Consider the following 12,692-nt stretch of genomic DNA (forward strand, 5'->3'; position numbering starts at 1 on the left):
TCTGGTCTACCTGGATTTGTAAGGTAGACTTGTGATCATGATAGTGGGGGGAGGAAGCATTAAAAAAGTAGAGAAAAGTTGTATGTTTCATCGCTGCTACATTGCACCCTAACTGGCTCGTCTCCTCCCCGTGATTCTTCTGTAAGGGGATGTCCAGTTGCCTACAGATAGGTCTTGGGTCCCCAATCTGCACTCTCTCTCATTCACAATGATTTGATTTTTTTGGTTCGATGCCTGATACTTCATCCTTTCAACACCTCGTGATCACACAGGCTGGTGTGCTTCTTCCATATGGGCTTTACTGCTTCTAAGCTAGATGGCCGCTTGTTTACCTTCAAGCCTTTCAGACCCCAGATGTTATGTCTTTTGATAGCCAGGCACCATCAGCTTTCTTCACCCCTTTTGCTTATGCTCCTGCTTTGTCCTCAGCAATCATGTCAGGAAAGTGAGCATCATGGAATGCCAATTTCAAAGAACAAAGTGTTCTGGCATTGAGGGAGTACTTGAGTGGAGGCCCAATGAGCATCTGCCACCGTAATACTAAACCTATAAATAGATGCACATAGATCTATTTTCTCATCATTATATATTAATATATTTACAATGTACATGCCTGTATTTAGACTTCTATAAATGTTCTTTACCTCCTGGTTCTTTTTCCTTTTACCTTTCTCTTGTCCCACTATCATGCTCAGCCTTCATTTGGGTTTCAGTAATTCCTCTCAGTTACATCGTCCTTGATCAAGCTCTACCAGGCCTCCTACACCCTCCTCATCACCAATTGTGGATCACTTGTTGTTCCCTTGTCCCTGGGTTTGTTAACATCCACTTCTTTTCCCCTGCCTCCCTCTCTCCCATGTTCCCCCAGAACCATCGGTCCCATTGTTTTCTCCTCCAGATTGTTTATCCCACCTATCTTATCTAGCTAGACCTGCAGAGATAATAATATGCACAAAAAACTAGAGCAAAACAAAGCAATAAATGAAAACAAAACAACAGTAAAAAAAAACAATGACAACAAAAAAAAGAAAAGCCTGTAAATAGTTCAAGGTCTATTTGTTGACCTTTAGAGGTATTTTCCGGTTAAGTGTGATGAGGTGCCACAGCCTGGCCCCAAAGTCTATTTTTGGTATTCCCTGGGGAATTCCTTGCTCTGCTCCCTTTGTGTTCTGTTGCCTGCCACTAGTGTTTTGCCTCATTGTGGGGGAGTCAGATTGGGCACATTCCCACACTGTGTCTCCAGTGTTGTCCACCTTGGGCTACGGGTCAGTGGGGGATGTCTCATAGTGGGGCCGGCCATATGGTCCTCTCTGTGCATTGGCTGCTCAGAGGACAGATATCGTCCTCAAGGCTTGGTGGGCCAGGATGTGCTCCAATCTCTCTTCCTCCCCCTTCATTTACTCCTGGCATACATCTCTTAGCACAAGTTCATTTGAACACCTATCTGCTTTACTTTGATCTAAACCAAAATACCTCTACTCCACTAATAGCCATGGCAATATCCTAGACTGACAGCCACAACAGGTCCGTTTCTGAAATTTTACAACTCATGTCCCATGCTCTGATCATAGCATACTACTGCTCTCGGTATTCCATGACTTCACCCATTGCACCCACTGAACCTGCCAGTCCTTTTAACCAGGGCTGCTCAACCTAGTCACATTTACATTTTGGATAATTTGCTGTTATGGGTAACTGCCCTGTGTGTTGTAGGAGGTTCAGCAGCATCCTTGGCTCCACCCACTAGATGATGGTGGCATTTCCCTCCCGTTACCAGGTAACAGCCACAAACACTTCCAGATGTTGCTAAGTGTCCCCTGGATAACATAATCACCCTGGTTAAGAGCCACTGCTTTAACCGCATCCCCTCTGAGGTCCACATGAGCCACACTGTCTGGGCTCCATACTTTTCCTTTACTTCAGTCTCCTGATGGCACCGCCAGCAGGCTTCCTTCCCCTATCACCCAGGATTCCTGCTACACCCACTCTGCAAACCTCGAAAGGGCTGCTGAGCAGTCAGAGAAGACCACGCGCCCAAGGAGGCTGGAGGCTCATGGAGGGTTAATGGCCTACTCTGAAGCCTTTCACTCCTTTTCCACTCCCATTCCCCAAGGGAGTGCTTCCTCCTCAGGCCGTTTATTCCATTACCTCAGCATCTACTCCTACAGCTATAAATTACTCACATGGTAATTTCTCACACCTTGTTTTCTCCGAATCTGAAGGGAAGTCCTTTGAGTCCCTAATCCTCCACGCATGGATCCCATCATCTCCAGATACAGGCCAACCATCTTCCAAAACAGGTCCTCCTTGTGGTTCACTCACAGAACCCCTGGTTACCTCATAACACTACTCCTGCGCTGAAATCACTGTTTACTAGTTAATTGTCTGCCTTTCCTACATCAGGATTTTCTCTAACATGTTCCGTCTTGTATATTCTGTGCTCATTAATATCTGTTCAGATAGGGAATCCCATTTTCTGTCTCAAGAAACACAGACCAAAATTTATTGCCCTTTGTCTCTTCTGTTTTCAACTTATTCCAAATAATTGATTCTCCCTTCTGCATATAACTACACCCAGCAAGTACCTTCCAGTCTATGAAACTATCTTTCATCCTGCCTTCCTTCTTGTCAGTCACATTTCTCTACAGAACCATCTACAATCATTAATTAACTGCCACACTTCAATTAATTCCAATTCAATTGACTTCCATACCAACCGATTCACAAAAAGAGCGTTCTACAAACTCACTAAAGGCCAGTTTGTTACTAAAACCAGTGGATGGGCTTCAGCCCTATCCTAATTCACCTATAAACAGTATTTTATAGTGTTGGCTATGAGAACACCGTTTCCTTTTCTGGGATATATATATATATATATATATATATATATATATCAAAAAACTCGATGCCATCAAGTCAATTTTGACTTGTAGCAACCCTACAGGGCAGGGTAGAACTTCCCCTCAGCATTTTGGAGACTGCAACTCTTTGTAGGATTAGAGAGCCTCGTTTTTCTCCTACAGAGCAGTTGGTGGTTTCAAACTGCTGACCTTGCAGTTAGCAGCCCAATAAGTCACCACTATTCCAGGGCCATTCTAAGGACTCCTTTACCAGAGATGGGCATTTTCCTATCTCTTGAATGTTGGAAATTCTCCTAGGCTCCACCATGGGTCTACCTCTGTTGTGATCTACTCTCCCTGAGTAACTTCTAGATACTGATGACTCCAAATACCCATCTCAATCAAGCTCTTATTAGTCCCGAGCTCCCGATCTTCTCAACTACCAACTCCCTGGATCTCTCTTTGTGGATGACTCACCAATCTTTCACCAAAATCAAACTCATATGGTGCCAAAATCCGCCTTACAGCTCAAACGCTCTTCCATCATTCTATCCTCAGTACTTGGAAGCCCTCATCATTGCTCACTTGGATTACTGACAGTCTTAGGTCAATAAGCATCTGGATCATCCAATTAACTCTACTTCCTCCCGTTGCCACCTTAGTCATGTGGCTTCCCACATAGTTTCCTTTGGGGAAAGAAGACAGTGGTCATACCAATTCAAATATTTTGCACAGAGCTCACTTTGTAAAGGAATATATTTTGTTTATATCTCACTCACGTGGGGCTTGGCTAATTATCACCTTCTTGTGAGAGATGAAATCACTGTGGGTAAGTATCATGGATTGAACTGTGTTCCCTGCCAAAGTATGTATGTGTCAACTTGGCTGAGCCACATACTCAGTGATTTATCAGTTAGGCACTGATGCGCCTGGCTGTTATGCAACAATGCAAGCATCTCTCCTGCTGTGAGCTTAGGTGATCAGCCATGACTTGTAAAGGGATTAGGGTAGGATGCAATACTCTTACTCAGACCACAGCCTTGATCCAATGTATGAGGAATTTCACTGGGCTATGACCAGCATCACATTTATCTTACAAGGGATAAAAGGAGAAAAGTGAGCAGAGGGGGAGGGAACCACCACTAACACCAAGGAAGAGCTGGCTGGAATTCATCCTTTGGAGCCCAGGCTCTGGCACTCAAAACCTCCCAGACCCAGGGAAAGACTGACAACAAGACACAAGGGGAGCACCAAGGGCACCAGCCCCACAGAGGTTGAAAGCAGACAAGGAACTTCCCCAAGAGTTGACAGGAGGAAAACTTCCCCTAGAACCAGAGCCCTAATTTCACACTTTTTGTTTTAGCACAACCAAATAAGATAATAAGCTAACAAAATCTGGTATATGAGAATAGATCGGATCCCCTCTCGTTAAGATTCATTCTATCATTCTCCAAGAGAAATATCACCTTGTAAGACCTTTTGGTAAGCAATCCGTTTCTCCTAGCAATACCACTTCAGTTTGCCTCCCCACCCCAATATTGTTATATTGATGAGAATTGTTAAAATGATTCCCATGATCTTGGTTGATTCCTTTAGTAACTACTCTCTAGTTAGCCAAGTGCTGCCCAGAAATGACTTCATGTATGGTCCAATCAAAACAAAAATCAGCAATACTTCTCTTTAAAAGCTCCTGTGTTCACAGTGAGCTGTCTAAACCCCTGTTAAGTCCTTTGCACATGATAGTGCTGTTACCTTACATGTCCTGATTCAGAACCCAAAACACATGATTTCACATTCATTCTAATCAAGGATGCCAATCCTAGCTAGCTGAAGTCCTTATGCTTCCAACCAAAGTGATATCCTCCCAGTTTCTTGGTATCTCCCTTCCCCCCAGACAGTAACCATTACAGTACCTGATTATAAATTGTTTGGTGTAATTTCAGTCCTCTTTCATGAAGCTGTAACTAGATAACAAATATATCATTATGAATTTGGGGAAAATGTCATTATTTCCAATGACTTCACAATCTCATGTACTTCCCTCATTACAGTGGACTAACATAATTCCCTTTAGTCAAAAGTCAGTGATATATAAATAATAAACCTGGTCAAAGGCTTTTCAGTGGAAATGGTCAGTCCTTCAATAAATCTAACCCATGTTACAAGGGAGAAATATATATAAAATGTTAAGAAGGCCACAGAAGAAATGGCTAACACCATCTCCCCAAAAGGCACCCCCACCATGCCCCCGTGATACTTTCCCCTGTATTTCTGAAACATGGAATGAATAATACGTACCAATCATAATACAATGCCAAATCCCTCCTTACTAGAGGGTTTCACTTGGTATTATGTTATAACAGGTATAGGTTATACATTTCTTGTTAAAGAAAAATTAAGTGAGAGCTACCAGAGAATCACTAATCAATAGAAATTTTTGCCTTGAGTCCTGTGACCCCAACATCATCATCTTCCTCAGAGTGTGCAGGTATATGCAGGGGGAGTTCAAAGACAAGTGAAAACAAAACAAAAAAGGTGTCCCTACTTGGTTTCTACGGTTGTTCTTACCATGGCTTTTATCGCTGCGGTCCTGACACGAGGGTCCTGGTCACTGAAGTAGTCTCCTATAGTCTTCTGGACATCTCTGGCAGCTGAGCCGTCTGCATCTTTTGTGACACTTTTCTCCAAAGAGCCAAGATTGCCAAGTAATTGCAGGCACTTATTTCTAACACCATGGGAGGTATCTGTCAGGTGCTATCAAAAGGAGAATAAACAAGCATGATTAAGCAACAGGGATAAAAAGGTAGATTAGACCTCATAAGAATTTAACAATTTTGTGCATTAAAGACACTATCAGGAATGTGAAAAGATAAAACACATAATCGGAGGAACACTTACCAATCATGTATCTAAGTAGGATTTAATATCTAGATAATAATGAACTCTTAAAACTCAAGAAGAAAAAGACAAGAGGCCCCAATAAAATTACCTAAAAAAAAAGACAACCTACCGTCAAAAAACGTGCTGAAAAACTGGGGTTTGGCTTATACACAGGTCAGTGGTACCCCAGCGAGGTGTAACATCTCGCGGGTGACTGCCATTCCTCCGCTGTTCATTCAAAGCCCCACTGACACTGCAGGGCTTTGAATGTTTGTTTACTCACATCTAACCAATCAGAGCCGTCCTATGACATGGACGGCTCAAATTCGCAGAAGCACCTGGAGTGATTCACTTACGCCAGCAGCTGAACTGGTAAGGATGTGTCTGTGGCTGCGCTCCGTCTCTCCCCTCTGGTCTCTGTGTTAATTCACATCCTGCATTTCCCACCTAGGCTTATACTCGAGTCAATCAGTTTGTCTGGTTTCCCAGGTAATAATTAGGTACCTCGGCTTATACTCGGGTCACCTTATATTCGAGTATATATGGTAATTTTTTTTAATGGGCAAAGAATTTGAGTAGACATTTCTCCAAAGAAGATATACACCTGACCAAGAAGCACATGAAAAGATGTTCAACTTCACTGGTCAATAAAGAAAAGCAAATTAACACTACAATGAGGTATCACTTCACTTCCACCACTAGTTGCCCTCAAGTTGGTTCAAATTATGGTGAGCCCTGTGTGGGAATAGAAGTGTGAGCCCTGGGATTTTCAACAGCTGATTTCTTAGAAGTAAATCATGAGGCATTTCTTCTGAGGGGATTCTGGGTGGACTTGACCCTCCAACAGCTAAAAGTATTAACTGTTTGTATCAACTTGGGGCACCCACTACACCTCTCAAAATGGCCTTTAATTTAGAAAGAAATGGAGTTTTAAAAGCTTTGGAGAGGTCAGAGCCCTGTGCACTGCTGATGGGAATGCAAAATGGTGTGGCCAGTATGGAAACCTGTTCCACGCTACAGCCCGAGAAACCTTAAAACATGCGGGCACAGAAGGGCCCGGACTGCATGACCCCCTCTACCTATCGTATTTCAGAGGCTCAGTAACTTAGCAGAATGAACACAGACTGGAATCAGACTTAGGTTTGATTGCTGACCCTGCCTGCTACTTAGCATCTATGTTATTTTTGGTAAGTCCCTTACCAAAAAAAATGAGCAAAACGAGTTGCCATCAAGGTAATTCCGAGTAGAACTGTGCTCACGAGCACAGCCTTTCAGGCCTATGACCTCCTGGAGGCAGACGGTGAGCGCTTCCTTTGTTCCTTCCAAAGCACCTCTGGATAGGTTCAAACTGTCAACCTTTTGGTTAGTCATCAAATGCTTAACCTTTCGTGCCCAGGGACCTCTACCTAAACCCTTACATTTTTAGAAATCTTTAATCTGTAGAAAGAAGACAACTATCCCTTAGCACACAATTTTAATATCACATGGATTAAATGAATTATACAATTACTCTATGTAAAATCAGCTAATACAGTTTTGAGAAACAAGACATTCTATAATGATAGTACCTATGCCAGTGTCCGGTACATCTCTGCGCTAAAACTTAAACCTACTTGAGAATAAAAAGGAAATAGTTGGGGAAGAGGAGAGCCGGTTCCAAGGGTAAATTATTTTATTATATATCCCAATAAACAGTTTTAAATGGATCAATCAAGCATTTTAACTGAGAGTTCATTCTTTGCCTCGTAGTTATTTAAACCACGAAAATGTGCAACATACAATTATATGTCTTCAGAATGCCTTATACACAGTGAGGGCTCAAAATAATAATAACCTATTAAAATAAGGCGATGGAACTAACGGACTGATGAGTCCGACAGGAAACTGCCCAACGACTCTGCTTGTCACAGCTAATAAAGCAGGCTTTCTTTAAAAGAGCTACTTATGCTGAGCACAGAAACATCATTTCTCATTAAACTATTAACTGAACCACTAGCCCCTGGAAGTAGGCAAGCACTGCTACAAATACTTCACTGATTTTCAAAGAAGCTAAAAGCTTCCAGCTACTGTTAAGGTAACCAGGCAACAATGACACAGACCTGACCTATTACGACACACTGAATCTTATCCCACAAGAGATGGGAAACTTAGTGCTCAGAGCAGTAGTCCCATTTTATGACGTCCTTCACCTACAGGTCGTGTCTTGTATCACCGCCCTCATCATTAACAGTGTCTCCTCTGCAGAGGTTCCGATTTTGAGTTACATACCTGATTATGTCATTAAAGTCCCAGCATTTTTTATTAATGGAATGAATAAGCAGGCTACACCCCAACTATTACCAGAAATTAAATACCAAAATAAAATTAACCAGCCCATTAAAAATTATTGCTATAAAGGGAAAAAAATCAGCAGTTAAGTACATTTTTTACAAGCTGAGACTAAAGTTAAATAAGGCGAAAATAACTTAGTGATTTATTCCGCTCCAGAATGGATTGTTTTGAAGCACAGATTAAAACTTCTGTGCACTTTGTGTGTAAATGACTCTAACAAACCACTCACATTATCAATCTAGGCAGCATTTTATGCATAAGCAAGAGCTCTATGGCCTATCTGTTGCCTTCAAGAGCTAACTGTGCGTTTGCCATAGAAACCAACAGAAAGGCTGTGGTGGGAAAAAGAGAAAAAGGTCAAGGAACTCTAGAGTGGCATGCTGTCTGGATCAACTCCTAGTAAAATGGTTTGGGGAACAAAAAGAACAGAACAGGGATGACGGGCAGCACAAATGATTTGACATTAAGCATTGTAACATCAAGTAAGAGGAACAAACCTCCTACACGCTTAAATCGGAGTAACAGCAGTGGAAAACTCAGTCTGCATTCCCTCCGTTTCTGAAGCACTTCGCATTCCTGCCCCTCACTAAGAATTTTCCACAATAAGAATGGTGTTCTCATTTGCTGAAAACTGTCAGTTTTCCAAGAATTAGAACATGCTAAAATGCAATTGCATTCATTTCCTAAGGCTGCTGCAAAAAGCTTAAAACAACAGCAACATATTCTCTCCCTGGGTTAGAGCAGCGCTTCTCAACCTGCGGGTCTCCACCCCTTTGGGGGTTGAACAACCCTTTCCCAGGGGTTGCCTGGTTCATAACAGTAGCAAAATGACAGTGATGAAGTAGCAACGAAAATAATTTTATGGTTGAGAGGTCACCACAACATGAGTAACTGTATGAAGGGTCACAGCATTAGGAAGGTTGAGAACCACCGGTCTAGAGGCTAGGTGACTGAAAGCAAAGTGTCAACAGGGCCAAGCACCATGGATAGCCAAGGGAAGAGCCTTTCTTGCTTCTCCTAGGGTCTCATGGTTGTTGGCCCTCTGTGGCATTCCTTGTTTTTCAACTCCATTTCTAACTAGTCATATGGCCTTCTTCTCTGTGTCTCTGGACCTCTCCTTGTGTAAGGTGTTAGTCATTGCATTTTGATTCCATCCTAACTGAGTATGATTTTATCTTAACTAATTCCTTAGAAATGAGTAGCTGATATCAAGTGGGAAGAGAATGCTTTGAAAATGGTGATGGCAGCACATGTGCAAATGTGCTTGACACACAGGAGGAATGTATGGATTGTGATAAGAGATGTAACAGCCCCCAATAAAAGTATTTTTAAAAAGGGGAAGAAGGTCATATTTTGAGGTTCCAATAGGCATGATTTTGGGGGAACAACATTCAACTTAGCAGCAATTAACACTAAAATTCTACCAAAGTGAACTCAGTACAATGAATAGGAAAAACAACTCACAAACATTTTCCAGATTAGGACAAACTAATCTATGGTAAAAATTGGAAAAGGGATTACCAGGATGAGTGAGGGGTGTTTTAAGCCAGAGGGTAAAGAAGATACTTTCTGAGTGTGTGTAAATGTTCTGTTAACATGATATGGGTATGACTAATACAACTGTGTGCATCTGTCAGAACTCACTAAACATTTGTACAGTTCACTGCATACAAAGTTTACATATAAACAAATTGCATGAATAATCATGAAGATGTACTTTAAAAGTAGTGTTCAGAACCTGTCTACAGAGAAAAAGGGCATGTGCATGTGTACACAAAATGTACAGTCTGTATGAGCTGACGTATTTGCAGAACTACGTAAGAAACTTAACAGTCCTCAAAGGCGCAACAATAGGTCTTCTCCCCATCCAAAGCAGAGTGCAGGAAAAATCAAAGACACAGAGAAACGATTAGTCCTGAGAACCAATGGGCCACACAAACCATAGCCTAGACAACTGAGACCCAAAGAATTACTTGCTGCCTGGCTACCAAAACCAATAGTTCTGAAAGGGAGATTTTTAGAAGGTGCTGGATACAGTGGGAGAAAAATGGGGAACAAAACTCAAAACCTTAATAAAGACAAGGCTGACTGGTCAGAGAGAGACTGGTGGAATCCTTGAGACTATGACCTTTAATCACACTTCAGGTCTGGAACTGAGCTCACTCCCACGGCTCAACTATCAGTCAGGCAAATAACAGACAAGTCTATAGGGTGAACAGCACACCCAGGAGATACACACTTTTTACAACAATCAACCCTTTATGATCAAAGGGACAGCATTTACTCAAGGACAAAGTTCAGAACCAAAACAAACAGGCAAATAATCTCACTGCCATCACATTGATTTCTACTCACAGCCACCGTGTGGGACAAGGGAAAACTGCCCATGTGGGTTTCTGAGACTGACTCTTCACCAGGGAGGAAAGCCTTGTCTCTCTCCAGGGGAGCAACTGGTAGTTTCAAAGTGACCCTGCGGTTAGCAGTCCAACTCATAGCCCGTATGCCACCAGGGCTCCTGCACAGTTCAGAAGGCAGGAAGGAGCAATGGAAAAGGAACACAAGAAGTGACATCATACTGTGGGATGGCAATCGATGGCATGAGAGAAAACGCGTATGAAGGGTTGAATGGAAATTTGCTTTGCTCGGTAAACTTTTATCCAAATCACAATCCAAAAAAAAAATTTTTTAAGAAAAGAAACAGTGGTTGCTTCTAAGAAAACTGGAACACTGTTGGAAAAGAGATACACTTCATATGGCTTAAATGTTGTTGCTACTATGTAAAGTCATTATATCTAAAAGCAAACACAAACGATTTTAAGAAATCAGACATTCTGTCTTGGGCTCCCACTCACTTCTAGTCCCGACCTAACAACAATCAAGTCTTACCATGAAGAGATCCCTGAAGATATGGTGGAGAAACTACATGGTGCCTGGCTGTCAGAGAGGCTAGCGTCTGGGGTCTTAATGGCTTACAGTTGTTTTTAAGTCACCCAGGTTTTCATAAGTTGTTATAACTACCGTAGGAAACTAATACAATTGCATTTTAACATGTTCTAATTCTTTGAAATTGATGATTTTCAGCAAATGAGAACACCATTCTGTGTCATCCCAGGATTGTAAATATAATCCACATCCGAAGAAGAAAATGGTATCAGACTTTAAATTGTGAGCACTCAAGTTTTCAGAAGGCTATGTGTGACAGTAGAGGCCAAAAATCCACGTGCAGGGTCCACACATGGAATAAGTCTCTGGTGAATCCCTTCTGAACATACATACACTAGGGAAGTGAATAGTCTTGCTATTATGCAAAGTGCACTGGAAAGTGGATTATGATGATATAATCAAATTAAAATTTAACACTTTGTCATTTGATCTCTCTTTTGACTCATTTTAAAGCAACCCGATGTACAACACAACAAAGCTCTGCCTGGTCCTGTACCATGCTCACGATTGTCCTTACATTTGCGGCTGTCCTTGCAGTCACAGTATCTATCCATCTCAACAGGGTCTTCCTCTTTTCTGCTGTTCTTCTACTTCACCAAGCAAGATGTCCTTCTCCACTGTACATCAAACACTCAAACACACTGCCATCAAGCGCTTTCCAACTCCCAGCGACCCTGGAGAGCAAGAGAGAACTGCTCCCGGGGGATTCTGAGACTTTTAACTCTATATAGGAATGGAAAACCTCATCTTTCTCCTGCACAGTGGCTGCTGGTTTCCAACTGCTGACCATGCGGTGAGCAGTCCAACTTGTAACCACTATGCCACCAGGACTCTTATGTAATGAATAAGGGCTCTAATTTCCTTGCACTCTCGGTAATACTTGGAGTGGTCAATCTTTTTGATTACTGACATCCAAGGGTTGTACAGAGTATATCATTGGTTAGGTAGGTATTTTCCTAAACAATGAATGAAAGAAACCCTAGTGGCAATGCCACGCAAACACGAGGCTGCTAAGCAGGAGGTAGGCAGTGCAAACCCAGCAGGCCCTCCGCAGACAAAAGATGCGGCTGTCCACTCTAGTAAAGATTTTAAAAACCTAAAGCACCCAGAAGAGGGTCCCTAAGAGTCGAGGTCAACTCAATAGCAGTGAGTTTGATTTAATGACAAGGGAAAGGAGTCTTGATGGTGAAGTGGGTTCAGCATTGGAATGCTAAGCAGAAGTCAGCAGCTGGAACCTAACAGTCACTCTGCAGGAGAAAGCTGAGGCAGTCTGCTTTTGGGTTGTTTTTTTTTTAAACATTTTATTAGAGGCTCATACAAACTCTTATCACAATCAACACATGCATCAATTGTGTAAAGGACATTTGTACATTCATTGCCCTCATCATTTTCAAAGCATTTGCTCTCCACTTAAGCCCTTTGCATCAGGTCCTCTTTTTTTTCCCCTCCCTACTCACTCCCCCATTCCTCATGAGCCCTTGATAATTTATAAATTATTATTTTGTCATATCTTGCCCTGTCCCACGTCTCCCTTCACCCCCTTTCCTGTTGTCTGTCTCCAGGGAGGAGGTCACATGTAGATCCTTGTAATCAGTTCCCTCTTTCCAACCCACCCTCCCTCAACCCTCCCAGTATCGCCACTCACACCACTGGTCCTGAAGGGATCATTCACCCTGGATTTCCTGCGTTTCCAGTGCC

At 42.3% G+C, this 12,692-nt stretch overlaps 1 protein-coding gene across 1 annotated transcript in view; it reads right to left on the minus strand.

Moving 5' to 3' along the window:
• Positions 1-12,692, minus strand: part of INTS4 (integrator complex subunit 4) — a 111,058-nt gene that overhangs the window by 64,406 nt on the left and 33,960 nt on the right. Inside the window, exons 5-6 of the mRNA XM_075546338.1 lie at positions 5,409-5,594; positions 4,754-4,804 (exon numbers count right to left, since the gene is read on the minus strand). Coding sequence (XP_075402453.1) covers positions 4,754-4,804; positions 5,409-5,594 — 237 coding nt within the window. The remainder of the gene's footprint in view (positions 1-4,753; positions 4,805-5,408; positions 5,595-12,692) is intronic.

The sequence above is a fragment of the Tenrec ecaudatus genome, chromosome 4 (assembly GCF_050624435.1).
Source record: "Tenrec ecaudatus isolate mTenEca1 chromosome 4, mTenEca1.hap1, whole genome shotgun sequence".
Taxonomy (NCBI): domain Eukaryota; kingdom Metazoa; phylum Chordata; class Mammalia; order Afrosoricida; family Tenrecidae; genus Tenrec; species Tenrec ecaudatus.